Source organism: Mesoplodon bidens (assembly GCF_964165515.1).
Source record: "Mesoplodon bidens genome assembly, chromosome: 6".
In the NCBI taxonomy this organism is placed as follows: Eukaryota; Metazoa; Chordata; class Mammalia; order Artiodactyla; family Ziphiidae; genus Mesoplodon; species Mesoplodon bidens.
In genome coordinates this window covers 21,756,048-21,780,771 of record NC_138162.1, presented here as the reverse complement: position 1 = coordinate 21,780,771, position 24,724 = coordinate 21,756,048, and the positions used below count along the sequence as shown (strand labels likewise).

At 53.7% G+C, this 24,724-nt stretch overlaps 5 protein-coding genes across 8 annotated transcripts in view; 3 read left to right on the top strand and 2 right to left on the bottom strand.

The window, feature by feature from the left end:
• Positions 1 to 174: 174 nt before the first annotated feature.
• On the top strand, positions 175 to 4,056 carry MSMP (microseminoprotein, prostate associated; the record flags this gene model as incomplete). The annotated part of the gene is made up of 3 exons (XM_081237675.1): positions 175 to 3,210; positions 3,392 to 3,500; positions 3,876 to 4,056. The coding sequence occupies exons 1-3, from the start codon at positions 3,081 to 3,083 to the stop codon at positions 4,054 to 4,056; spliced, it is 420 nt and encodes a 139-aa protein (XP_081093801.1). The 5' UTR covers positions 175 to 3,080.
• Positions 4,057 to 4,069: 13 nt separating this feature from the next.
• On the bottom strand, positions 4,070 to 8,314 carry RGP1 (RGP1 homolog, RAB6A GEF complex partner 1). 2 transcript variants are annotated; one of them, XM_081237670.1, is made up of 9 exons: positions 7,987 to 8,314; positions 7,298 to 7,432; positions 6,784 to 6,920; positions 6,415 to 6,498; positions 6,165 to 6,314; positions 5,744 to 5,890; positions 5,405 to 5,532; positions 5,007 to 5,196; positions 4,070 to 4,502 (listed from the first exon to the last, which is right to left on the bottom strand). In XM_081237670.1, the coding sequence occupies exons 2-9, from the start codon at positions 7,411 to 7,413 to the stop codon at positions 4,279 to 4,281; spliced, it is 1,176 nt and encodes a 391-aa protein (XP_081093796.1). In that variant the 5' UTR covers positions 7,414 to 7,432; positions 7,987 to 8,314; the 3' UTR covers positions 4,070 to 4,278. The 2 variants fall into 2 exon arrangements, with proteins under 2 accessions (XP_081093796.1, XP_081093795.1); XM_081237669.1 differs by lacking the exon at positions 7,987 to 8,314 and adding an exon at positions 7,780 to 7,881 and having other exon boundaries at positions 4,071 to 4,502.
• A 7-nt stretch (positions 8,315 to 8,321) lies between these two features.
• Positions 8,322 to 19,299, top strand: GBA2 (glucosylceramidase beta 2). Its single transcript, XM_081237668.1, is given in 18 exon segments — positions 8,322 to 8,829; positions 11,922 to 12,013; positions 12,310 to 12,425; positions 14,510 to 14,728; positions 15,034 to 15,273; positions 15,489 to 15,591; positions 15,750 to 15,903; positions 15,994 to 16,119; positions 16,319 to 16,491; positions 16,735 to 16,839; positions 17,053 to 17,160; positions 17,261 to 17,412; positions 17,535 to 17,641; positions 17,789 to 17,931; positions 18,011 to 18,126; positions 18,226 to 18,417; positions 18,713 to 18,946; positions 18,948 to 19,299. Coding segments are annotated over 18 exon segments (2,916 nt in total). The 5' UTR covers positions 8,322 to 8,494; the 3' UTR covers positions 19,149 to 19,299.
• On the bottom strand, positions 19,159 to 23,545 carry CREB3 (cAMP responsive element binding protein 3). 2 transcript variants are annotated; one of them, XM_081237672.1, is made up of 10 exons: positions 23,426 to 23,545; positions 23,081 to 23,218; positions 22,828 to 22,975; positions 22,684 to 22,751; positions 22,477 to 22,575; positions 20,923 to 21,029; positions 20,743 to 20,811; positions 20,012 to 20,096; positions 19,830 to 19,914; positions 19,159 to 19,751 (listed from the first exon to the last, which is right to left on the bottom strand). In XM_081237672.1, the coding sequence occupies exons 2-10, from the start codon at positions 23,216 to 23,218 to the stop codon at positions 19,435 to 19,437; spliced, it is 1,116 nt and encodes a 371-aa protein (XP_081093798.1). In that variant the 5' UTR covers positions 23,426 to 23,545; the 3' UTR covers positions 19,159 to 19,434. The 2 variants fall into 2 exon arrangements, with proteins under 2 accessions (XP_081093798.1, XP_081093797.1); XM_081237671.1 differs by lacking the exon at positions 23,426 to 23,545 and adding an exon at positions 23,314 to 23,417.
• An 83-nt stretch (positions 23,546 to 23,628) lies between these two features.
• TLN1 (talin 1) overlaps positions 23,629 to 24,724 on the top strand; it is a 32,143-nt gene continuing 31,047 nt past the window's right edge. Inside the window, exon 1 of one of the 2 annotated variants that reach the window (XM_081237667.1) lies at positions 23,629 to 23,875. The gene's annotated coding sequence lies outside the window, so the exon portion shown is untranslated. Of the gene's footprint in view, positions 23,918 to 24,724 lie in introns of both variants that reach the window. The other variant, XM_081237666.1, reaches the window with a different exon arrangement.

Sequence of the window (24,724 nt, the reverse complement as noted above, 5' to 3'; positions counted from 1 at the left end):
CCCTCTCCCTCGGCTCCAGTGTTCCCCCGGGGACTCACCCGCCTCCCCGGGCAGTCACAAGCTCTTCGGGTCGGTGGATGTCTGTTAGGTGCTTCGAGCCTGGGCGAAACCCAGACCCGGACCCCTCGGGGCCCTCCCCCCAACTCTCTCGGGCGCTTCCACGACCCTCCCCGGGCTCCCCACGCCAGCCCAGCTGCCCCTCGGGGCTCCGGCCCCCAGACCTCCCCGCCGCCGCCGCCAGTCCTTCCTATCCTATCCGGCGGGGGTCGGCGGTGACTCACCGAAGGGCCAGCGGCTGGGGGGTCGGAATGCGCTCACTTCCTCCCCGCGCGCACCTGCCCGGAGCTGTTGGAGCGCCGCCCAGCCGAGCCTCCGGCGGATGTTTTTCTGTCCCCGCGTGGGCAGCGCTCGCTGGCCGCCCCCTCCCGGCCCGAGAGCCAGCCGTCGCGCCCCCCACCAACTGGCATCGCGGAGTTGAGCCCTGACCACAGAACCCCCAGCCCCCAACACACGCGGCAACCACAAGCGTGGCCTCTGGCCCCGAGAAGCTAGGCAGATACACACGCAAGCGCGCACACCCGCAGGCGTGCAAGAAGCGGGTTCAACACCTCCCCGCTGCCCTCTCCCCTACCCAACTTCTGGGAAAGGGCTCCTGGCTCCGCCCCAGCCTTTCTTTCCAGAAGCCCCCTACTCCTGCCCCTATATGCCTACCTCATCTTCATTACAGGCGGCTAACTCTCACCTCTCCTGTCCCATGACCTCACACACACCAATCCCCATCGGGCTCCCCCTGCCTACAGCATGACCACCACCACCACCTTCAAGCTCCCTAGCTCCCCCCTAGTGTCCGCCCCCTATTGGTTTGGCTCCAGGATGCAGAAGCAGAAGGTAGTCTACGGTCCAAACATCAAGGGTGTCAGCTGGTGCCCCACAAAGGCACCAGCAGAGCTATAGACCACTGACAAGACTTCTGGGCCCTTCTATTAGTCAGGCCTTCTAACCCACCTGCTCCAGCCCTGAGCAGTCCAAGGCCATGCCTCCCACACGCCAGCCTACATCAGGGCACCTTACTCCTCTGAGTTTTCTTTTTTTCTCTTGGTGCTCCTCTGAAATAGAAAGGATATCAGACCTGACTAGGGTGAAGGTGTGGTGCAGTCCGCATCTCCAGCCACTTAAGCTGTCTTCTTGGAAGAAAACAGATAGGGAGTTTGGGGTGGACTGGTGAAGTTGTTTCTGAATGGTGAGGAGGTGAGAGGAAGGGTAGCCCTCTGGAAAAGTCAGCCAGAAGTAGTTAGATCTGAACCACTGGGTGGCAGGGAGTGGGAGTCTTGGGGTAAGTGGAACTAGAGACTTACAAGGAAAAATAGAATAAATGCCAAAGTGATTGGCCCTGTGGGTAGGAGGAGAATAGCTGGAACAGGGGTCTTTGAAGTGTGAAAAAGTCCAGCCTGATTGGGGCAATTAGTACCAATGAGATGGCCAGCATTAGACTGGTCAGAAAGGAGAATTTGAGAGTTCACTTGAGTGGGGATGCGAAGAAGTGGATCAGAATCCTTACCAGAAAAAGCAGGAGTCCTAAAGTTAGCTGGAAGGATGGAAAAAGGATACCTCTTCCCAGGGTAGAAGTGAGGGTACTGACCTAGGAAAAGTAGGCTTATTAGCAACACTTTCTCAAAGCAGACATTTAGAATTTCAAGGATACACCGACCAAAAGCAAAATGTTGCTGGAGGCAGGTTTTGAAGGTGGTAGGGATGACAAGAAGCATAAGTGTGAAAGGGGCAGAAGTCTGTGCCAGGAGATAGCAGCCCCAGCAGAAGCTTTCAGCTGTGCACACAGAGCTGCTCACCATCATTCAAAGAAAGGAACGTGTAGCACCAGCCACAGTGGTCACTCTTTTCGGAGGGCTATGTGCCAGGGACAGTACTAGGAGCATTACACGCATTATCTCATTTCATCCTCTTGACAACCCTATGAGTTAATATTGCTATCCCAATTTATAGATAAGGAAACAGGTTTAGAGAGGTGAACTAACTTGCCCAGTGCCACACAGCTCTTAAGTAGAATCAGGATCTAAATCCAGAGTCTTTGACTCTATAACCTATACTCTTAATCACCCATCTTTGGGTTCTCCAGAACCTGCAGGAAACCCAAAAAAGGATGTCAGAGGATAAGTTCCTAAATTCTCATTCCATAATGTATAGGAGATAAGAGTGGTATCTCTGTGAAACTGGAGTGACCCATACCATTAGGGCATTTAGTGATGTTCTTCTTTGAAAGAACCATCCCCAGACATGGGGAGAACCTTTATTTGCAGTATGTTTGGGGGTGATGAACAATGGATAATCTCTGGGATGCCTGTAAAAAAGAGACATCTGCCCCCCCAGCCCTAATCTCTGAGGGGGAAGCCATTATCTCTAGGATACTGCAAGGAGACCCTGCCCTAGGGTCTGAGAGAAACATTCTCCACTCCAGGTGCCTGTTCGCTCTCCTGGAGCCTCTGGCTGTCGCACCCTACTGCATCTCCTCGGTTTGGCTGGGGCACAGGATTAGCCATCCCCAGGAAATGCCTCCCTCCGGTCCAGGCAGGGATCCCAGCATACACACCCCTGGAGTGTGTGTGTGTGTGTGTGTTAGTTACAGGGCGGGGGGAGATGGTGGAATGCTTCCTCTCCAGGCCAGGGAAGAGTTCTGGGGACCACCTGGGGGCCCCCACTCCTCCCACCTCCTTGCTGGGGAAGTGCCCAGTCCAGTGCCCCTTCCATGGCCACCTCCCTCCCCCTAGCCGTGTGGGGCATGAATCAGCTCTCACAGCTTGTTAAAGCTAGACCTCTTGTTTTCATGCCCTCACCTCAGGAAACAGAGTTACAGCTTTTCCAGCTCTACTCAGCAGGGGGCCAGGGTCCTCACTTTATAAACATCCCCAAGCCTGTGAGAGGGCACGGAGATGGTGCGAGACAGGAGCCCAGGGGAGAAAGACAGCAACTAAGACTCAAGGAGAGAAATAAAGAAAAGCCAAGGAGACAAGACCAGAGTACCTGAACAGAAGCCAGGAACGGTCCGAAAGGGCCATACTGCAGGAATGGCCTTATGGATGCTCTGGGCTGGACAGGCTAAAGGGACCCTGGGCGGCTGGGGGATCACCTGCTTGGTGATATCTCTGCTCCTCCAGCACCCAGGAGTCCACAGCAAGTGCTACTTCCAAGCTCAAGGTAAAGCTGGGTGAGGCGTTAGGGAAGGACAGCAGAAGGCACTGGGAGGACGGGGGCTCAGGGGTGATCCTGTGTCAAAGACCCAGACCCCCCAAGCTGGGAAACAGGAGAGGGTAAACGCGGGGGCGGCGGCACTTACTCCCTCAGCTCCAGCACACTAACATTTCCTGGTCTTCCCTAGCGCCCTGCCACCATGAAGGGAAATATTTCACCCTGGGCGAGTCTTGGCTCCGCAAGGACTGTTTCCACTGCACCTGCCTGCATCCTGTCGGTGTGGGCTGCTGTGACACGTGAGTGACCACTGAGGGCCAGAGAGAATGGCTCTGATGTGAGTGACTGAGAGATGGCCAGGGCATGACTAGATTGCTGCGGTGTGAGAATGAACAAAGTAGCAGTATGAAGCTGGCCGAACCTGAAGGTACCAACAAAGATGTGAGAGGGAAGGCTTCAGGCTACAAAGTAAGGGGAGTTGGGGTGGATCTGGAGGGAAAGTATTCCTGCTATGAAACGAAAAAAATCCATATATGGCAGGCAAGAGCTCGGTTAGGGGGGACAGGGGCACTGGGGGAAGATATGGGAGGAATGCTGGGAGGGGGGGGATGCGAGGCAGGGGTAAAGGTGGACCTTCACTGTCCTGACTCCTTCCCCGTCCTTTGGTTCCCCAGGTCCCAGCATCCTATCGACTTCCCCGCTGGGTGTGAGGTACGTCAGGAGGCAGGAACGTGCCAGTTCTCCCTGGTGCAAAAATCTGACCCTCGGCTGCCCTGCAAAGGGGGAGGGCCCGACCCAGAGTGGGGCTCAGCTAACACCCCTATTCCTGCGGCTCCTGCTCCCCACTCCAGCTAAACTCAACCGGTCGCCCTCTTGCTGGCTGCCCACTGCTGCTGCCACTTCCAGGGAAACCACTAGCAGCCGCCGATTTATTCTGAATAAATAAATTAATGCTACAGCCGAAAGCCTGCCTCTCATTATCTGTGCCACGACCCCAGGTGGAAAAAATGGGCCCTACTAGAGTCCAGGTGCTGAGTTCTCAGGATCCTGAAGAAAGTAGTGCTACGTGGGCCAGTTTCAGATGGTTATGGTGCTGGTGCTGGGGCCTGGGGCCGCATAGGAGGCCAGGGTAGGGCTTGTAGGCAGCACCTTGATGGGGAGGTCCCAGCTGAAGGTGTCCACGGGCACTTGCTCAGGCCCTGTCCAGGTGACAGGCTCGGGCTGTTCCATGGGAGGTAGGAGCACCAAACCTGGTTCTCGGGATGTTACAAATTCAAAATGCAAACGCCACTTCAGGGATACTGTGGGAAAAAAGATAAAGGTAGAACATTAGAAGCCAGGAGTAAGACCCAATGACAGGATGTGGTTAGCAAATGAGGAAAAAAAAAAACCCTGTATTCAGGAAGAGCGGGGAGGTGTGGGGCAGGGAGCTAGGATCGAGAGTTAGGCTGAAGAAATCTAGTATGTAAACTGGAACCGTGACAGTAAGGACGATGGCATCAACTACCTAATAACCCAAGTGTGGGACAGTCAAGACTTGGTAACTTGAAGTAAATGCAATGGCGAGTCAGAGATCAGTGCATCACAGGGTCCCAGTGGGTAGGGGGAGTGAAGATGTGCAAAGCTGTTAAGAATTTAGGGGTCAGTGCACCCAAGAAACAGGTTGAAGGTCTGAGAAAGTGTTGAGGGTCAGAGGCTGGACGTGGGTATGTCTGGGAGTGTGTTAGGAATCAGGATTCATTATACGCTACCTAAGCACAGCATCTTACCATGCCCCCCACCCCCGGTAATAGTCAGGGTCTCACCAACGGCTGTGCAGAAGCCTGGTGTGGAGCTGAGAGGGATAGGGAGGGAGAAGCTCGTTCTGGTTGTATGTAGGCAGGACTCTTGGTGCCGGGCATGAGTGACATGAGACACAGAGGGGGCACCCCCTGCCCCGCGGCGCCGCTGGTACTCAGGCTGCACACGCTCCTCCGTCTGTAAGCTCACTGAAAACTGGGAGCAAGAAGAGAAGTGCGTGTTGGCAGGCGCTGGGACGCGCTGACTCCGGGTGAGAGGGTAGCCCAACCTCACACTGTTTTACCAGAGGGACCCTGGGTGACCTCACTGCCCATTTCTACCTGCCACCCCTCTTTATGCAGGCCCTCTCTTTCTACCCTAGACCTTCAGACCCAGTTCCCCCAAAGTTCCTCTCCTTTCTCACCTGCAAACAAGCTACAGTTCCTTCCCCTAAGTTTAAGGTCCCCACCACGTCCTCGCCAAGTCTGTATACAGATTTGAAGATGCCAAATGTCCCAACTTTTCCTCGGCCATCACTGATGTTGTACAGATCTGAGGAGAATGGGACACAGTAAGCCTGGGGTCCACACTGGGGAACGTCTAGGGCTGGAAGCCAGAGGCCAAAAGGTGGGGCTTTTCCTTCAGAATCTGGGGTGAGGTAGCACTGGATCCTCAGGAGAATGTGGCAGCTAGGAGACTCCGTCTCTGAGACAGGAATACTATGAGGGGAGGATGGGGTGGGGCAATGTGAAGGGCTTCTCACGGAGGCTGCGGCAGGATGTGGCAGCCATGAGGCGCTCCCCAGCCAGCTCAGCGAGCCATGAGTCCTTCTTGCCACATTCATCCTCTTCCAAGAATGGACTGGATGGGGCAACTGCCTCCTCCTGGGGAAAGCGGACATCTTGAAGGCCTGGAGAGAAAATGAGTGGAGAGGTGGTGGGAGAGAACAGAGAGAAGAGTAGTGGGTAGGGTTTTAGACTCCAGCCTGAGAGGGCTGTAGGTAAGGGGCGCCACGGCGGAGGTACGCATCTCACCTATGCTCCAGAACCTTCTCTCTCCAACCCCCTCACACCTTCACTAAGACCAGGAAGCTTCCCTCCAGCCCCTCTCACAAACCCTCTAAGGATCATTTCTGCTTTGGTGAGGCTCTTCTCCAGCCCTTCCCTCCAGGAACCCTTACTTACCAGTCAGCACAAGAACCCTCAGAGGGACCCTGAGTAAAGTGATGGGTGAGTTGACACGCTGGCAGCCAATGGTCAGTTTGTAGACATACTTGACTGACTGACCCCGAAAGGAGGGTGGTCCCTCTAGAGGCAGCACTTCGCTGTAGGAGTCTGGTTGGGAGGTGGTAGTCAGGGCAGCCAGAAGCAGCCAGAGAGGCCCTCCCTCCAGGAGCCTCAGAAGGCAATCGAGGGGTCCGGGGCAGCCACTCACATGATTTTGACTCTCCAGGGTCTAGCCTCAGGTCACAGAATAGGATTTTTGGTGGGGTGGAAAGGATACACTGACCCCTCTCACCTAGAAAAGATAAGACGGCAACTTAATAACCCCATTGTCTAGTACTGGAGAAGGCTAGCACAGCAAGTGGGGGCAGTAAGCACTGCCAACAAAGGGCAACCCAAACCAAGCCACTCCTCTTCTCATCGTGAGATAGGAAGTTTTACGCCGCCAAAGCAATAACTACACTCTCCCACATCCCCAGTGCGACAGAGACTATAATGACCCACCAGAACAATCTGACCATTTCACCCTTGGGTAACAATGATTCCGTCCCCCTCCAAAGGCAAATGCCCCATCTCTAACCTCGGTGTGGTAGAAAGACAGTCTGGCTCTCAGGCTGGACATCTGGCTGACTGGAGTCAGGGGGAGGCAGTGCTACTCGACTCTCACTGGCATGGAACTGGCAGTGGATTTGGGCACTGGCCCATGCCAGAGCCTCACTGTGGGAGGAGGAAAAGAGGACATCAGAGGGCAGTTCCTGACCTCACAAATGCTCCCCCAAACTCCCTACCACACTGAGAAGACCAACACAGTGAGGCGGCTGTCCTCTGGACCAGAGAATCCAGAACCCCAAAGAGAAACCATTAAACAAAGAGAAGTATACTGGGTAAAAGGGGGAGTGGGGGAGGCGAGAGGAAAGGAGAGTGGAGGGCTATGTCACCCACATCTTAAATGTTAAATAGCCTTTCCTACAATGAGAGCAAAATGAGCAAGAAGGTGGTGCCGTAGTCACAGGACAACCTGAGCTCTGGCTCAGCACTATAGATACCAGGCTTCCTCCCAGAAAGACCACCTTCTTCAGTACCGGCATCCCCACCTGGATGCAGAAGTGGCCGTGGGGGGCAGGGGGTTGGTGACGGTCACCACACACTCCAGCGCCTCCCCTGCCAGAAACACAGGACCTCTGCTCAGCTCTGCTACCACTTCAATCATGGCAGCTCCGGAATCGGATCTAGAAGGAAACAAGGGGTATCAGAGGTCAGTACCACGGCCCGGAGGGGTGTCACAGGTGAGCCTGGGGGTGAGGACCCGGGGAATGGGCGTTCAGCACCAGGCTGTCAGAGGGAAGCGCCCAGATTTGGGATGCGGGAAGGCAGAAGGGAGGTATGGCGGCAGCTGACTCGGCACAGCGGAGTGAGAGGGAGTCGCTCTGGATCCCAGCCCCCCGCCCCTCTCAGCACCGAATATTCCCCCTACCCCGCCGGGACCCCCAGGCCGCCTCCGCCCCCTTCCCTCGAGGTTCCACGTCCCAGCCCAGGGCTACGGCAGCCCGGCATCTCGCGCCCCTAGCCCGGACACCTCGCACGGTCGAAACTGGGGGCTCGGTGCACCGAGGCCCTCGGTCGCCCGCCCCTCCGGGCCGGGACCTAGTGCGTGGCTGCGGCCGCGGCAGAGGCGGGACTTCCCTCGCCCCCCCATCTCTTCCCCCTCGGAGCCCCTTCCGGCCGGAAACACCCGGCCGGAAGGGCCGGAAGGGGCTCGAGTGGTCCCGCCGCCCTGGGTCACCTTCCCACGGGCTGGCACCCAGGTGAGAGCGCCGTCCCGGACACTGGCCGGCGGGACCCGGCGCCCACCCCTGGGGGGGCCTGGTGCCACGGCCCAGGGACTGGGCCGGGGCTGCCGCGAGCTCCCAGGCCGGCCCCGGGGGCGGTGCCTGGCGGGCTGGTCCCGGGGGCTCCTCCCCTCTCCGCGGGCCCAGTCGCCCTTTGGCAGGGCCAGCTAATCACCGCGGCCCAATGACGTTGAGGCACGATCCTTCCCGCCTAGGACCCAGAGAGACGACCGAGGGGGAGACCGTGGCGACTTTATTGCTGTCGCCGCCACCGCAGCAGCAGCAACAGCTCCCCGGCTCCACGGAGACACCAGCTCACCTCAGCTTTCCCCAGAGGCCGGCCCTCCGAGAGAACACCTAACAATCCGCGCCCACATCTGGGCTTGGCTGGCCAGATACTTTGTACCAGAAAGCTCGGGAACCGAGACCACCGAGGTCGTGGGGACCCAGAATCCAGGGAATATGAGAACCGGAGTCCCAGCCTCAGAACAGACCAGCTGTGCCAAAGGGGATCCACAGGCTTATTGCCCTGAAAATACTGGAGGCGCTGAGGCTGTGCAGGTTACAGACTGCCAGAACCCTGAAGACAGTCAACCCCAGAATGAGCAGGGCTACAACAATCCGCAGGACTTTGGGCAGCTGATGGCTTCCTATGAGGGTAAAGCCAAGGGCTACCAGGTGCCTCCCTTTGGCTGGCGCATCTGCCTGGCTCACGAGTTTGCAGAGAAGAGGAAACCCTTTAATGCCAACAATGTCTCGCTAAGCAACCTAATGAAGCATTTGGGCATGGGCTTGAGGTGAGTAGATCCCATTGCCTAGACTACCTTATACCTCACTTTGTTCCAGCAGAGGCAGGAAAGGGTGAGAAAGTAGGTGGATACCTTGTCCTAGTCAGGTGGCCCCCATTCCCAACGTAATTCTTAAGCCCATGGTTTTGGAGGGTGAGACCAGGTCACATCTCTTTGCAACCCCCTTCCTTCCAGTAACTTGTCTTTTTAGCAAGAAAGAGCAGGAGCATTTGGGCCTTGTACTCATTTAGGCTCCCTCTCACATACACCCTCTTTTCCAGAGATTGCTGTTTGGGATTAGCTATACTTTGTGACAAGGTAGGAAGGGATACTCTGGCAGCTGTGGTACTGATACAATGTTGTTTTCTGGGGAGGGGGCGGGATTCTCAGCCCCAGATTCTCCTGAGCAGCTGGAGTATTCACTGAACCTTTTTTAGGCACAGCATTTAATAGTCCCAACACCCATCAGCTTCTTTCCTCAAGCTTTGGCTCCAGGGAGAGGGTGAGAGCCTTCCTGCTCTCAGCCATAAGGAGAGAGCGATAAGAGGTGCTGTTCACTCTATGCCGGAATAGACGGCCCATCATATAAAAAGCAAAGACCTTTGACCAGAGAGGCATTGCCTTAGGTGTCCCCAGAGCTTAGTAATAATCTTCCAGAGCATTTCCTGGTCTCCCCCCACACAAGGGTGGCAGACACTCCAAGGGCTTATCCTGGGCTGTAGAACTCCTCCAGATCCCTCTAGATCCCCACTGAGTTCAAAGACTAGTGATGAGGCCAAGACCTATTAACAGGAACAGGTGGATGTGAGAACAGAAAGCATCACCCAGAGGTCATCCTGAGTCAGTCCACACACAGTAAACACAGAGCTGGGGAGGGAGGCTTAAAGTTCGGGAAACCCAGCCCTGGCAACCTCTTAAATAGGGGCTCCTTCTCTTCCGCAGTCAGTGCTCTGGGGCTGGGGTGGGGAGCCCGTGTACCTAACCCAAGCCCTAGGCAGTGGGAAGGGCCTGTCGCTGCCTGGGTATCTGACTCCTTTGCCAGTTCCCCTGGGTGGCCTGTACCAGACAAAAATAATCCCTCCAGGCTGCTTCTGAAATTGACCCAGCCTAGTTTTGACCCCAAAAGGCTCCGGGTCAAAATAGGATCTAGGGCTGGGGTACGGAGAGCAGCACATTGGGGTGCATGTGGTGGGGACATGGAGGTCAAGAACCCATCTGTAGGCATCCAACCCCCCAGTCCATAAGTATGAGCCGAATCACAGAGGCCTGAAGCTGTGCTCAGCCCCCTGGACTTGGCTCTGCATCCCAGGACAGGGTGGGGATCACTGACACAGGGGTTTTGGAATGAGATGAGGCCCTGCATTGAGGAGAAAGCAGGGGTGAGACAAGGAAGAATTCTGAATGATTATTCTTAAGTGGGGGCTGAAATTATGGAAAAGGCCAAATAGGTCAGGAATGGCCAGCAGCTAAGTGGAGTGAGAGAAAGGTGGGCTCTGAGAGGGAGCTGAACTGTGATCAGGAGCTCCAGCAAGACAGAGTTCTCTTGGCCTTAGAGCGGTAAGAACTCAATTTTGGTTGCTCTCCCTTTCAGCCAGAATCCATTCATTCAATAAATATGTATTGAGTGCTTGTTCTGCGCCTGATACTCCTTTGTTCTGCCTATCTTCATATCTTGCATTTCTCCCTCACTGCCCTAATCCGTGCTGTGCCCTCCCTCCCTTCACCAATCCTTTGTGGCCTCCAGTTTCAAAGTCCAGTTTCCTCTAAGCTGGCAAAGAAGATCTGCCTTCCCATCATCCCATCCTTCGTCTTCCCTCCCTCTCCTCTCACCCCCAGAATGTACCCTCCCTGTTCTTTAGTCGGATTTTCCCTCCCCTTGCTCCTGCCCCTGTTCATTTCTCTTATGCCCCATTGTCTGTACATACGTTCTTTGTAAGTTCAGCAAATAGTTACTGACTGCAGACCATGTGCCCTGCCCTGTGCTTGAAGCTGTGGGTAATAATCAACTAGTCTTTGTCACTGTCCCTTTCCCCAAGAAACTTAAAAGTATGTCAGACTCACATGAGGAACACTAAAATAACAGGACAGTGTCTGATTGGGAGTTGAGACAGTGTATGCACAGATATTCCACTTTGTGGCTTTCCTATCTACTGTGCCATTTGCCCTTCCAACCATTCCTTGAGGTAGGAAGGGCAAGAGGTATCCCCATTTTGTAGATGAGGAAACTGAGCCTCAGCAGGGTTACCCAATTACATGGTTACAAGTGGTGTGCTTGAACAATGTGTATAAACTAGCTGGTGAGGGAGAAGAGTGGAATTGGGAGAGAGTTTGGCAGGGCAGGGGTTGCTTAATGAGGACCCACTGTGAATGGGCATTTGTAGGAAGGAAAATTAGAAAACAGACTGAGAGAGATGTCAAAGCCTTGAATCCCAAACAGAATCATTTGCCTATTGGATACAGAGCTGTGATAAGACCAGGAAAATGTTGGGGTTTTTAGAATGCTTTACTGGGATATTATGAGAGAGCAAAATTAGAAAGCTTACAGCTTAAATGCTGAACTTAAAAGAAAAAGAAAAAAAAAACGACTTAAAAGGAAATGCCCCAAAATGTAAACACTGGTTGTATATGGGTGGGATTTTTTTCACCTTCCACCTAGTGCATTCTCCAAATTTTCACCTTTCATAATCAGGAAGAAAAATCATCATTTTAAAAAGAAGAAAGTTATCGCAGCAGCCTATGCCTGTATGTGGGGTGGGAGTGATTATAAATCAGGAAACCATAACTGGCCCTTTCAGCACCTCAGACGAAAGTTCCTGGAGTAAATTAAAGCAGTCGTGGTGGAGTTAGTGGTGTGGAAAGATCAGAAAGCTCCTTCTAAGGAGAGTAGAGAGGAGAAACAAAGACAGTTCCATACTGTGACCTGGGGTGACTGGGAAGATGAGAGGACCTTGAATTGTAGAGATGTTGAGAGTAGGAGAGGTTTGGAAGTGAAGGCAATGGGTCCTCGGGACATTTAATGGGAAGTCACAGCTGGGTGTCCAAAGAGAGGCCGGTGACTGCCACCCACCGCCCCTCCACTCACACTGCCCCTTGCTCCTTAGGTACTTGCAGTGGTGGTACCGGAAGACCCAGGTGGAGAAGAAGACACCTTTCATAGACCTCATCAACTCTGTGCCCCTGAGACAGATCTATGGTGAGCCTCACTCCAGCTCTCCCCAGTCAGAGAGGCCCCAGCGTCCAGGCCTACTGCAGAGCTAGGCAAAGAGGCTTTCAGCTTATTTAAGTTGCACTGACCCATCCCCTAGGGTTTTTTCCCCAGCTTTATTGAGATATAACTGACATATAACATTGTGTAAGTTTAAAATGTACAATGTGTCGATTTGATATCCCCATGGTGTTTAGAGGAACCCATCTTTATAGTCTAGAAAGTGAGAAATGGGCTCGTTTTCCTCTCCCATGCCCCACTAACCATCCTGATTCTTTCTCTAGGTTGTCCCTTGGGTGGCATTGGGGGAGGCACTATCACCCGAGGCTGGAGAGGCCAGTTCTGTCGTTGGCAGCTTAATCCTGGAATGTACCAGCACCAAACAGTCATTGCTGATCAAGTAAGAGCCAGGAGGTGGAGGAGAGGTCCAGGCAGTACTTCCCAGGCCAGGAAGGGTCTCTTTGCTAGTGTAGGATGTGGCAATTAGAGATGTACATGATTCAGTCCAGTAAGTACTTTCAGGATGCTTTCCGTGTGCCCAGCCCTGTGCTAGGATGTACTATAGGAATGAGACACTCAGAGCACACGTTCCCTGAAAGAAAAAAGGTACCCCTGTGCCCTTCATTTTTCTAGTAAATGCCTCCTATACCTACTTTGCTGCCCCAGTTCCACTAGCTGAGCCAGTACCCAGCTACAGAGAGTCAGAGAATTCCAGGATCACTTAACCTGGTTGAAAGATCAGAAGGGAAAACAAACCAACAGTCTGCAAATGCACAGGAAGACAGGATGCACAGAGTGCCCACTGCTCGCCCTGATTTGCCAGGCTTCAGCCAGAGGCCAGCTTCTCTGCTAGTGGTCACTCCTCTGGAGGTCTCTCTGGCTGGGGGCCTGGGAAGACCCTCTCCCAGGCATAGATCTCCAGACTTCTTCCCTTTTCTGAAGCTTCACTTCTTTTACCTATGTTCCTTCATCAAGGAGTGATGAAGGCCTTTGATTGCCAGAGGCATGTGGTCTACCTTTCATCACATCTCTCTAGTGCCCTCCCATGTTGAGTTGTCCACCAAGTTCTTATTTCCTGTCTGAGGGAGGCCTCCAGCTTTCAGCTTATTTTCAAAGCAGAAATGACTAGCAGACCTTGAGTCCTGTTAATGATAATGCCCTTCCTAGTTCAGGTTTACCAGCCTTGCCTAATGCCCCAGGCTTCCTCTGTGGCTCATCCCTGAGGTATCCCGGGGGAATGTCTTCCAGCCTTGTGACTCTTTTGTATAATATTTAATATTTAAAGACAGTCCTACAAGGGAAGTACCATTATTAGGCCCATTTTACACAAGAGGAAACTAAGACTCAAAGAGATTTAGTAACGTGCCCAAGGTCACATGGTTGGTAAATGGAAACACAGGGATTCAGAACCAGTTTTCTCTGCGGTTAAAAGCTTGTGGTCTTAACCATTACCTACTATTCCAACAACATAAAAAAATTATTTGATATATACATTAAAGATAACAGGCTTGGGCCTCCCTGGTGGCGCAGTGGTTGAGAGTCCGCCTGCCGATGCAGGGGATACGGGTTCGTGCCCCGGTCTGGGAGGATCCCATATGCCGCGGAGCGGCTGGGCCCGTGAGCCATGGCCGCTGGGCCTGCGCATCCGGAGCCTGTGCTCCGCAACGGGAGAGGCCACAACAGTGAGAGGCCCGCATACCGCAAAAAGAAAAAAAAAAAAAAAAAAAAAAAAAAGATAACAGGCTTATATAAAGATATCAGGCATACTTTGAACCAAGGAAGAGATATTAATCCCTCATAGCCCTCCCTTCCAGAGGAGTCAGGGAGTCAGAATGTGAGCACATTATAACATGCTAGACCAGAGGGGTAGGGGGACACACAGGAGAATGACTCACTGCTTGAGGAGAGGAGATGGCATTTGACTTAGGCCTTGAAGGATGAGGGGTTTTACCAAATGGAGAATGAACATGAGCAAAAGCGTGGAGGAGGAAATGTAGTGTTCCCAAGGAACAGTATTTGATATGAGCAGAATATAAGGGCTCGAACAGGTAATGAGTCTGATGGGCGAGGAGAGGCCACATCAAGAAGGGCCTTGAAAGCCAGGTAGATGAGTTTAGACTTTAGCCTGAGGGTCACGGGGAGTCACTGAAACATTATAAACACAGACTAACATATCTTGATTTCTCTGTGAGAAAGATCAGTTTGAAATCCAAATTTCAGAAGAGGCAGAAGAGTAAAAGCAGAGATGGTGAGGGCCTGGCTTAGGGCACTAAGACCACATTAGTGAGAAGGGAGATAGATGGGGGAGGCACGACTCGGTGGTTACTCCGAGCCTGGGGGGAAGGCCTGGGGGATGAGTGAGGCTGTGGTGCGTCTGTCGCCACTGCGGGCTCTGGCAGGGCAGGAGCTACTCTGAGGAGAGGGAGACTTGTTTGAGGTACCTGTGGGTTACCCCGTTCCAGCCCACGTACCTTCTTGGTTTAGTTCACAGTGTGTTTGCGCCGGAAAGGGCAGACTGTGTACCAGCAAGTCCTGTCTGTGGAGCACCCGAGTGTCCTGCACAGCTGGAACTGGGGCCTGTGTGGGTACTTTGCATTCTACCACGCCCTGTATCCCCGAGCCTGGACTGTCTATCAGCTTCCTGGCCAAAATGTCACCCTCACCTGCCGCCAGATCACACCCATCTTGCCCCATGACTACCAGGTGAGGCTCCCCTTCTGTGTTTCCTCCATTGCTCTCCTTTCCCCAGATCTGTCTCTCCTGGCAGTTCCATGACCTATGCAAGGGGGGGTGGAGAGTGAACATCATGCTGGTTTCCCAGGACCACCGCCCAATTGGTCTTCTATCTCCTGGCAGACAGCCTGCCAGGCAATATGGGGAGATGCAAGTGGAAGACAGAGTATATTGCTGGGTATTTGAGTCAGATCCTCGGTGCCAAGGACTGATCCTGGGGGGTGGGGCCAGAAGGGATACGCTGGGACCATCTGAGTCTGATCTTCTGCTCTCAGGACAGCAGCCTGCCTGTAGGAGTCTTTGTGTGGGATGTGGAAAATGAAGGGGATGAAGCCCTGGACGTGTCCATCATGTTCTCCATGCGGAATGGACTGGGGGGTGAAGACGATGCCCCAGGGGGGTTGTGGAATGAGCCCTTCTGTCTGGAGCGTGATGGGGAGACTGTACAGGGGCTGCTTCTGCATCATCCAACCCCTCCAAATCCCTACACGATGGCTGTGGCTGCACGACTCACGGTATGGAGGAGCCTGCCCCCTCTGAACCCCTACTCTCAGCCTGGCCCTAGCCCACCCCCCATGCCACCATGGTCTCTTCACTTCCTCAACTCCCGAATCCCACCCTCACCACCCTAGCCTCTGGAACTTGGAGGCGGGAATATATCCAGGAGAATTAGTCAGGAGCCAGAGTACCGGTGGAGTTTCTCCTCACAGAGTCTTTGGCCCCTTAACAGGCAGATACCATGGTAACCCACCTCACAGCCTTTGACCCTGACAGCGCTGGGCAGCAGGTGTGGCAGGATCTACTTGAGGATGGACAGCTGGACTCCCTCGCTGGTGATGGGGGGTCTGACAGGGAGGTGGTGGGAAGAGAGGTTGTCCCTGTCTTGGGAGCAGGGGTGGGAGGCCTGGTAATAAGCAGGCTTTATTCCCATGTTAGGGACCCCTGTGGCCAAAGGGGGTGCCTGTGCTGATTCATCTTGTGCTTCTCTCAGGCCAAAGCCTCCCCTCGCAGAAAGGAGTAGGCATCGCTGGGGCAGTGTGTGTTATGGGCAAGCTGCCACCTCGAGGCCAGCGCCGCTTGGAGTTCTCACTGGCTTGGGACATGCCCAGAATCATGTTTGGAGCAAAGGGCCAGGTCTACTACAGGTGATGGGAATGAGAGAGCACAGGATCCATGGTGCTGGGGCTCTGAGCTGGAGCCCACATTCTCATCCCTCCCCTTTCTCTCCACCCCAGGCGGTACACAAGGTTCTTTGGCCCAGATGGTGATGCAGCACCCACCCTTAGCCACTATGCACTGTGCCGATATGCAGACTGGGAAGAGAGGATCTCGGCTTGGCAGAGCCCGGTATTGGATGACAGGTGCCAATGGGGCCCATCTCTTGCCTTCCTCCCAGGCACTCACACCTCAACTGGGACTCCTTGATTCAGTCTCCACCCACCAAACTCAGCAGAGTTGGGCTGGGATTCACTTGGGACCCTTACTCTGCTGAACCCCAGAATCCGTCCTTTCCTGGGAGGTCCACACTCACTGGACTATTCCCTCCTCCTGACTCCCCAGATCCTTGCCTGCCTGGTACAAATCTGCGCTGTTCAATGAACTATACTTCCTGGCTGATGGGGGCACAGTATGGCTGGAAGTTCCTGAGGACTGCCTACGAGAGGAGCCGGTGGGGAGCATGTGTCAGCTCCGCCCCCTCCTACGAGAGTATGGTCGATTCGGCTACCTTGAAGGTATGGTCCGCTGGTGCACGCAGTATGGCGGGCCATATCCATGAGGCCAGGGTAAAATCCATCACCCCCCCAGGCGGGATGATGGGTTTTGCCTATCCCAGGGTACTGGTTGGGATGAGGGGATAAGTGTCGGATATGGAGTGTGATGGTGCCCCACCCCCGGTGCTAGAGGAGCAGCTAGGCAGGACAATATGAAGGAGCAGCAGGAATCCTGGCAACAGTGTGTCTCCCTCCTTCCTCCAGGCCAGGAATATCGCATGTACAACACATATGATGTCCACTTTTACGCTTCCTTTGCCCTCGTCATGCTCTGGCCCAAACTTGAGCTCAGCCTGCAGTATGACATGGGTGAGGGTCCCTTTTGTGCCTCTTCTGCCCACTTAGCTCCCCATGCCCCTGAACCTGTGTGGTCCCTTCCTTGCACTGTCTCTTCCACCCAAACATAATGTGGATCCTGCTTATTGGTTCCCTTCTGGAGTCACACACACACAGTTCCGTGCCCTACCTCAAGCCTACCCATTCCCTGCCCCGCCCCCACCGCTTGTGTATCTGCTCCCCCAGCTCTGGCCACTCTCAGCGAGGACCTGGCACAGCAACGGTACCTGATGAGTGGGATAATAGCACCTGTGAAAAGGAGGAACGTTGTGCCTCATGACGTTGGGGATCCAGGTAAAAGTCCCTCCACCACAAGTGAGCTTCTCTTCCTCAATTTTTGCACCCTCTACCCTACCCTGCAGTGCGGATGAAACAGGTTTTCTCCCCTCCCCAGATGATGAGCCATGGCTCCGGGTCAATGCATATGTAGTCCATGATACTGCGGACTGGAAGGACCTGAACCTGAAGTTTGTGCTGCAGGTGTATCGGGACTATTACCTGACGGGTGACCACTGCTTCCTAAGGGACATGTGGCCTGTGTGTCTGGTAAGGGATGCATGTGCAGTGGTCATGCCAGGGGCATGCTGCTTGGTGTCTGGGGAGAGCCCAGCTGGCTACTGTTGTCTTTTCTTAGCATCTAGGTCTTCAGTATCTTGGTCCCTCTCTAGGCTGTGATGGAGTCTGAAATGAAGTTTGACAAGGACCAAGATGGACTCATTGAGAATGGAGGCTATGCAGACCAAACCTATGATGGATGGGTCACCACAGGCCCCAGGTTGGGGGGTAGGGATTTCCAGGGGCCTGAGGTGGGGAACTGGGCATCAAGGGATTGTGGGCTTAAGGACGACTGACTGCCTATTATTTCTACATGGGAGTGGCTAGAGCTGCCAGGCTAATTCCCTGAACCTGTGTCTCTGATCAGTGCTTACTGTGGAGGACTGTGGCTGGCAGCTGTGGCGGTGATGGTCAAGATGGCTGCTCTGTGTGGGGCACAGGAGGTCCAGGATAAATTTTCTTCCATCCTTAGCCGGGGCCAAGAAGCCTATGAGAGACTGCTGTGGAATGGTGAGTTGGGGGATCCTAAGGAATCTTAAGGCAGCTCTAGGGAGGCAAGGAGCCTTACTTTGTCCTTCCCCTCCTCCAGGCCGCTATTACAACTATGACTGCAGCTCTCAGCCTCAGTCCTATAGCATCATGTCTGACCAGTGTGCTGGCCAGTGGTTCCTGAGAGCCAGTGGCCTAGGAGAAGGAGACAGTGAGGTGAGAGACTAGGAGGAGGAACCAGAGAGAAAGGTAAGGGTTTTTCCTGGAGGTGGGAACCAAGTTTAAGAGACTGTGTTTCTTCCCTTGCCCCATTAGGTATTTCCTACCCCACATGTGGTCCGTGCTCTCCAAACTATCTTTGAGTTCAATGTCCAGGGCTTTGCAGGAGGGGCCATGGGGGCTGTGAATGGAATGCAGCCCCATGGTGTTCCTGATAGATCCAGTGTCCAGTCTGATGAAGTCTGGGTGGGTGTGGTCTACGGGCTGGCAGCCACCATGATCCAAGAGGTAATTCACTCTCTTCCCCATCTCTCTGCCATTTGTACCTTGGCCTAGCAAACTTCCTCAGCCATCAAACTTCTGTACAGCCTAATTCAATGTCATCTTATCCATCCAGAGAGCCTCCCCCTTTTCCCTGGCATGCATTCTGTCTCCTGCCTTCAGGCTTCTGCCTGTGAGTCAAGTTTATCTCCCCCACTGGCTGGGAACTCCCTGAGGGCACAGACCCTATTCTCTCCGTCTGTCCAGCTGAAATAGCTACTCAGAGGTTGCCAAGTAATATGACTGCCATCTCTCCCGACAGGGCCTGACTTGGGAAGGCTTCCGGACAGCTGAAGGCTGCTACCGAACTGTGTGGGAGCGCCTGGGCCTGGCCTTCCAGACGCCTGAGGCGTACTGCCAGCAGCAGGTGTTCCGCTCGCTGGCCTACATGCGGCCGCTGAGCATCTGGGCCATGCAGCTGGCCCTGCAGCAGCAGCAGCATAAAAAGGCCCCTGGGCCAATCGCCAAACAGGACACGGGACTAAGCACCAGGCCCAAACTTGGACCAAAGGAAGCCGTGGCAAACCCAAGCCCAGATTGCGCCTCGTGAACTGTGGCAGGAGGCGCTAACAGCCGAGCCTTCAGCCTGGCCCTTCCTCCTCCTCCACACCCGCCCCCACTCTCCTGCAGCCCTGAGCCACCAGGACAATCATGCCCTCCCTTCTTCCCACCCAACCGCGCCAGTAAAGAGGGGTTGAGGGTGACCCATGCATCAGAACCACTTATTTATTTCTCTCTTCACCCCGTCCCCTCACTGCATGAAGTGTTCAAGGAGGTCAGTTGATTCCCCCAGGCCCATTCATGGGGTGACAGACATACATGGGTACAAATAAAAGACCCAGAAAGCCAGTAAGTGTGGTGTGTTTGAGTCCTCAGGCTTCCTGACAGGGCACCAGGACCTGAGGCGAGCCCCCTCCCGTCCCTTTCCCTCTGAACACAAACTGGGGGCAGCAGACCATGACTGAGGCCCCCACATCCTCACACCTATCCTGAATATCTGCCCAGCAAGATAACAGACGTGGAGTTGTGGGTAGAGAGCCATCCTCCCTCACTTGTGAGATTTGCATGCAGGGGAGAGATGGGACCTGGGCAGGAGAACATTGAGAAGCTGTCAGGCAGTGGCAACTTCAGGGGAGGCTCTGCGCTAGGAGCTTCAGGCATGTGACAGAAAAGGTAGCAAGAATTGCTAGGAGCCTGGAGCTCATGGTCCAAGCTGTCCTTTGGTACCTCTGACTGCAGGGCAGGCAGCTCCAGCTGGGGAGGGTCCTCACTGGGGAGGGCACGAAGCTGGCGGGACAACACTGAGGAGACAAATGCTGTTCAGGGCAGGCCGGGCTTCTCCCCTAGCCCTTCCTTAATGGTATCCTCAAGGCTCTCACCTCCACGCTCAGCTGGCAGGCTCCCCCTTGTGTCCGACGAGTACATCACAGGTACGAAAAGGAGACAGAAAGAGAACAGCAGGACCTAGAGCACAGAAGAAAAGAGGTGAAGAAGGGCTTTGCATTGCACCCCTATCCCTGCCACCTGAGAAGAAAAGCTCTCCTTCCATCACCATCCTCACCAAGACACAGGTGCTGCCGCTGCTGGCTTTGTTTGCTGTCTGAATCATGATGGCCTGGAGTCTCCTCAACTGATCCAAAAGGGACCTAGAGGAAGAGAGGGGACAGACAGCAGCCCCTGGCCTTGCACCCTGACATACAACAAAACCCTCCTGTTAAGTTCATCCCCTCCACCTGTGCACTGGATCCTCTCTTACTTTTGGACCTATTTTTGCAAGTGATCTCTTCCTCTCTCTGAACAAAATGCCTGACCTCACTAAAACAAACACACACGTCTCTGCCCTGATTTAAACTCCTTTTGCAAATCCCTTCAGTGGTTCTACACTGCCTGATCAGCTCTGCACACAATCCTCACTAGGGGTTATACGTTCTCTACCTTCCAGCCCAACTCACCCATGTTAGGGTTCCAGCCAAACTGGACTATGCTGTGTTCTCTCTGCCTAGAATGCTCCCCACACCTCCACCCCAGAATCCTATCTACTATCAAATGCCATCCACCACATGAGGTCTTTCTTATTCCCTCCTTTCTCCTTCTTGATACTTATCCATAGTTACTTGTGAATTTATTCCCCGCTACTATGAGCTTCTTAGAATCAGAGACCCACTAAAGGCCAAGTACCAGACCTTACACGTGGGAGCTGCCTAGTTAGAAATCAAGTGTGGAGCAGGAGAAAGACTGAGACAGTATTAAATGGGAGGGATGAGAAAGGACTGATGTCGAAGAGTTGCTTACAGATTCTCTTCCTCCAGGAGCTGTACTTTGTTCTGTAGCTCCAGATTCTGGGCTGTGTATTTCAGGACCCTGGAGGAATAACAGGGATGTGGGGGCATGGCCTGTATCCTCCCTTCAAAAACCTAACACTTCCAATTTACCTCTGTTCTCCCCACCCCCGAGTCCCCCTCCCTTTTATACCTGCTCTCTAAACGCCCCACATACACCTTCTTCTTCCTGCGGCTCTCCTGAGCAGACTTTTTGTTTCGAATCTTCCTCCGCACTCGTTTCAGAACTTGTTCCTCCATCTGAGAGAAGACAGGAAAAGGGGTATCATCCGAGGAACATTAGACCAAAGAGTCTGAAGGCAACTGAGTTCAATCTTCCCAATGTGGAAATTCCTTCTACAGCTTCCCTGACCCACAGGCACTCTGCTTCTGTCTGAGTGCCTCCGAGGACCAGTTGTTAATGTCCTCACAAGCCAAACCCCTGTAACAATTTGTGTGTGTGTGTGTGTGTGTGTGTGTGTGTGTGTTACGCGGGCCTCTCACTGTTGTGGCCTCTCCCGTTGCGGAGCTCCGGACGCGCAGGCTCAGCGGCCATGGCTCACGGGCCCAGTCGCTCCGCGGCATGTGGGATCCTCCCGGACCGGGGCACAAACCCGCGTCCCCTGCATCAGCAGGCGGACTCTCAACCACTGCGCCACCAGGGAAGCCCTGTAACAATTTTATTAACTAAAGAAAACTTCCTTATCATGAGCCAACATCTGCCTCTATTATTTCTACCTATTGGACTTACCTAACACCTGATCTCTGGGGCCGTAATAGAACAAAGGTCTTTAGCTATTTAAAAGCACTTGACATTTCTTCAGAGTTAAAAAAAAACTGGGCAAAAAACAACTCATCATCTTATCTACTCTTCTCAGGATGGACTGCATCCTCTTAATATCTGTCAAAGATCTGGGCTCAAAACTGGACACTAAGATGCTTTCTGGCCAGGAAAAAGGAGAGCAAGATGGTTACTGCCCTTCTAGCAGCAATGCTGTTAGTTTACTGGTATCCGACGATACAGCTTCCAAACTCCATTCACTTTCTTAGTAGCCATATCACACTGTTGACTCAACCTGTACTTTTTTTTTTTCGCAGCTCGTGGAATCTTAGTTCCCCGACCACGGATTGAACCCTGGCCCTCGGCAGTGAAAGCACAGAGTCCTAACCACTGGACTGCCAGGGAATTCCCTCAACTTGCACTTTTAAGAACTTAAAATTCTTTTAACCTTTCTGTTAATGAACATTGACTTCATCACAGTATCACAATGCTGTGCATGTGAAGCCGCCACTCACTGCTTGAAAATCGGGATTTTACACTTATTCTTGTTATACTACTCAATCCAGCCTTGATGAACCCTAATACTTAATTCTACTATTCAGCTATAGGTAGATTAGCGCGAAACCAGTGAAATATAAGTGTCAGGGCCCCATGCTTGCACAGTACTTTCCAAATCCCTTTACTAATATTACCAGGATAATTTTGAATTCTGACTTAAAAAGAATGTACAAAATTGTACAAAATTTGTACAAGCCCTGCAAAACCACCATCTGCCCTTGCACCCAGCACACTTAACTACATGCTCCAGCTTCCTAGTAACAACAAATGTGCTAATCTCTCACCTCAGTTCTTTTTCAAGTTACTGATATAAAATTAACAGAACTGGCCTACTTGGGACTCGCAACCCTCCTCCAATGGGAGTCTTACCTTAGTGAGAGGAAGTGTTTCAGGCAGGGTAAGCCCCTCCTTCTCCAAGAGCCTCTTCTCCTCCTCAGTCAGTATTAGCCTAGCAATCTCCTGGGGTTCCTGAGAGGTGGGCAGCAGAGTTGCAAAGGGATGTCAGAAAAGAATGGGGAATCCTGCCCCAATCCGTGCAATGCGGGGAATAATCCTCCTGTAAATCAAGTCAAGTACCTGCTCTGCCAGCTCCTCCACATGCAATGGAGTCATCTGAGCCCCCTCTTCTCCATATCTCTCATTATCTGCAAAAGGTAAAGTATGAATAGCCAGGCCCGTGAGTCCTCTCCTCCCCCAAAACTTCACTTATTTCAGACTTACCTAGATCTATGGAGACATGCCCCTGTGAGAGAGAATAGGTGTGATCATGGTGGACAAGACAGGGGTTAGAGTTGCTGAAAACGTTCAACGATGCTGGGGGACTCGGCAGGCAGCTCAGGAAATCCTCTACGTCCCAATTGCTCAGAGCCTGCACAGGGTTCAGATGAACAGGCTTTAACCTATCACCTCCCACTGTCTCAGGGACACACCCCACAGCCGGCCCCGGGCCTCCCCGACTCAGACCCCTACCCACCTCAAAAAGTGGCAGCTCCCAACCCAGCGGAGCCTCCAAGGCCTCATCGGGCGCCGCCACCAAACCTCCGCTTTCCTCTAGCAAGAAGCCCAGCAGGTCATGGTCACCCGGGTCCAACGCCGGCTCCATGTGAGACATCTACGGAAAGGATGTGCAGAAACGCAGGAGTTCACCCCTCCACCCGGCCCCAATCCCCAACCCTACGCGCGACCCGGACCGTCAGTCGACCCCACCTATTGGCTCCTCAGCAGGGTTTTCCTCCTAGCTGCTAGCAGGGTCTCTGAAAACGGACCCGCCTCCCAGACTCGATTCCCCGCAACCTCCAACACAACACAAGTGACGCACCTACCCGAGAGGCATTCCGGGACTTGGAGTTCCCCGCGACGCGGAAGCGGCGTCGGTGCGCGCCACGTCCCGGGCGCTATGCAAATAGAGGGTACGTGCCTGCCGCCCCCTCACTCCCTGGGGGCGGGCATTCTGGGGAACCGCCCTCGCCTTCTCCCCGGGCTAGAAGAAGTAAGGGTTAGAGCCTAAAAGGGAACTCCGGCGCAGTTCGGGCGCTTTCTCTGACTGCGCCGCACCCTCGCTTCCTGCCCGGGAGGGGCTGCCGGTAGTCGGCAGGCTCCTGAGCATCGAGAGCTGGAGCCAGAGCAGCTTCCTGCAGCCCCCGCGACCATAGAGCGCGGGCCCAGGGCGCCGCCCGCGGGTGGGGGACGTTCCCGGGACGGAAGTGGCCGAGAGAGTGTCGAAGAGAGGGCGAGGCCGGAGCCTGAGAGGCACCCGGAGAACGATCGGGTTAGCGGACCAGCGGGCGGGGCACAGAGCCGGGCAGCGCAGGTAGGGAGGACCGGGCGAGCTGGGGCTTCAGGGTGGGGCCGCGAGGCCAGGTCCGGGAGGCGGGTGTGCGGGCGGGGCCGCTGACTCTTCTGCGTCTGTTTCGGGTCCTGTTGGAGAGGTCAGCGTACAGTGTATCTCCGCTTGTGCTCGGAGTTAAATAGGCCGTTTTTCGGGAGCCAGGCCCTTCCTGGGAGCAGATGGGTTTGGGGGAGGGTGAGGAGTGAGTGGCAGTGTGGCGCAGGGCGGGGATCGGCTTTGAGGTTAGTTGATAGCGGTTGAGTAGGAACACATTGCGTGAGTTGCGGATTAGGTGGAGTTGGGTTTAGGAGTTAAGGTTAGCTTTTGGAGTTATAAAACCGGGGTTAAAATTTAGATTTATTAGTGTGAGTCAGGTGCGTTTTGTGTAGGTGAAGTTTGGATTAAGAGCATTATTTTGTTTTCTAGGATGGCCAACATAAGTCAAAGTTAGAGTTCAGGGTCAGGTTAAGGGTCACCAACAGGAACTAGGTTAGAAGTCCAGTTTTAGGGATTAGAGAAGGTTGGCATAGTCAGTATTAGGGATAAACAGGGAAGGGGTGAATCAGGAATCAAGTGACAAATGAACTTTAGGTTTAAGGGTCAAGATTTAGGGTTAAGGTCGGGATTTGGTGCTAAAGGTAAAAATTAAATCAAAATTAGGGATCAGGGATTGGACTCAGGTGTGTGCTAAGAAAGAGATGAGTGTCAAAGCCAGTCCTGGGAATCAGGAGACAAATTAGGGTCAGGGTTAATGTTAGGAATTTCGGGCAGTTTTCGGTGTTGTAGTTG

What these genes read in the sequence shown, in the direction of transcription:
- RGP1 (XM_081237670.1), bottom strand. Translation starts at nt 7,413, where the DNA reads ATGATTGAAGTGGTAGCAGAGCTGAGCAGAGGTCCTGTGTTTCTGGCA. An exon ending in TGTCTTTCTACCACACCGAG is followed by an intron (nt 6,499 to 6,783) that starts GTTAGAGATGGG and finishes TATCTTTTCTAG; the next exon opens with GTGAGAGGGGTCAGTGTATC. An exon ending in AGGCTTCTGCACAGCCGTTG is followed by an intron (nt 4,503 to 5,006) that starts GTGAGACCCTGA and finishes TTTTTCCCACAG; the next exon opens with TATCCCTGAAGTGGCGTTTG.
- CREB3 (XM_081237672.1), bottom strand. Translation starts at nt 23,218, where the DNA reads ATGTCTCACATGGAGCCGGCGTTGGACCCGGGTGACCATGACCTGCTG. An exon ending in GGGAGCTGCCACTTTTTGAG is followed by an intron (nt 22,976 to 23,080) that starts GTGGGTAGGGGT and finishes AACCCTGTGCAG; the next exon opens with GCTCTGAGCAATTGGGACGT. An exon ending in CCTGCCAGCTGAGCGTGGAG is followed by an intron (nt 19,752 to 19,829) that starts GTGAGAGCCTTG and finishes TTGTCTCCTCAG; the next exon opens with TGTTGTCCCGCCAGCTTCGT.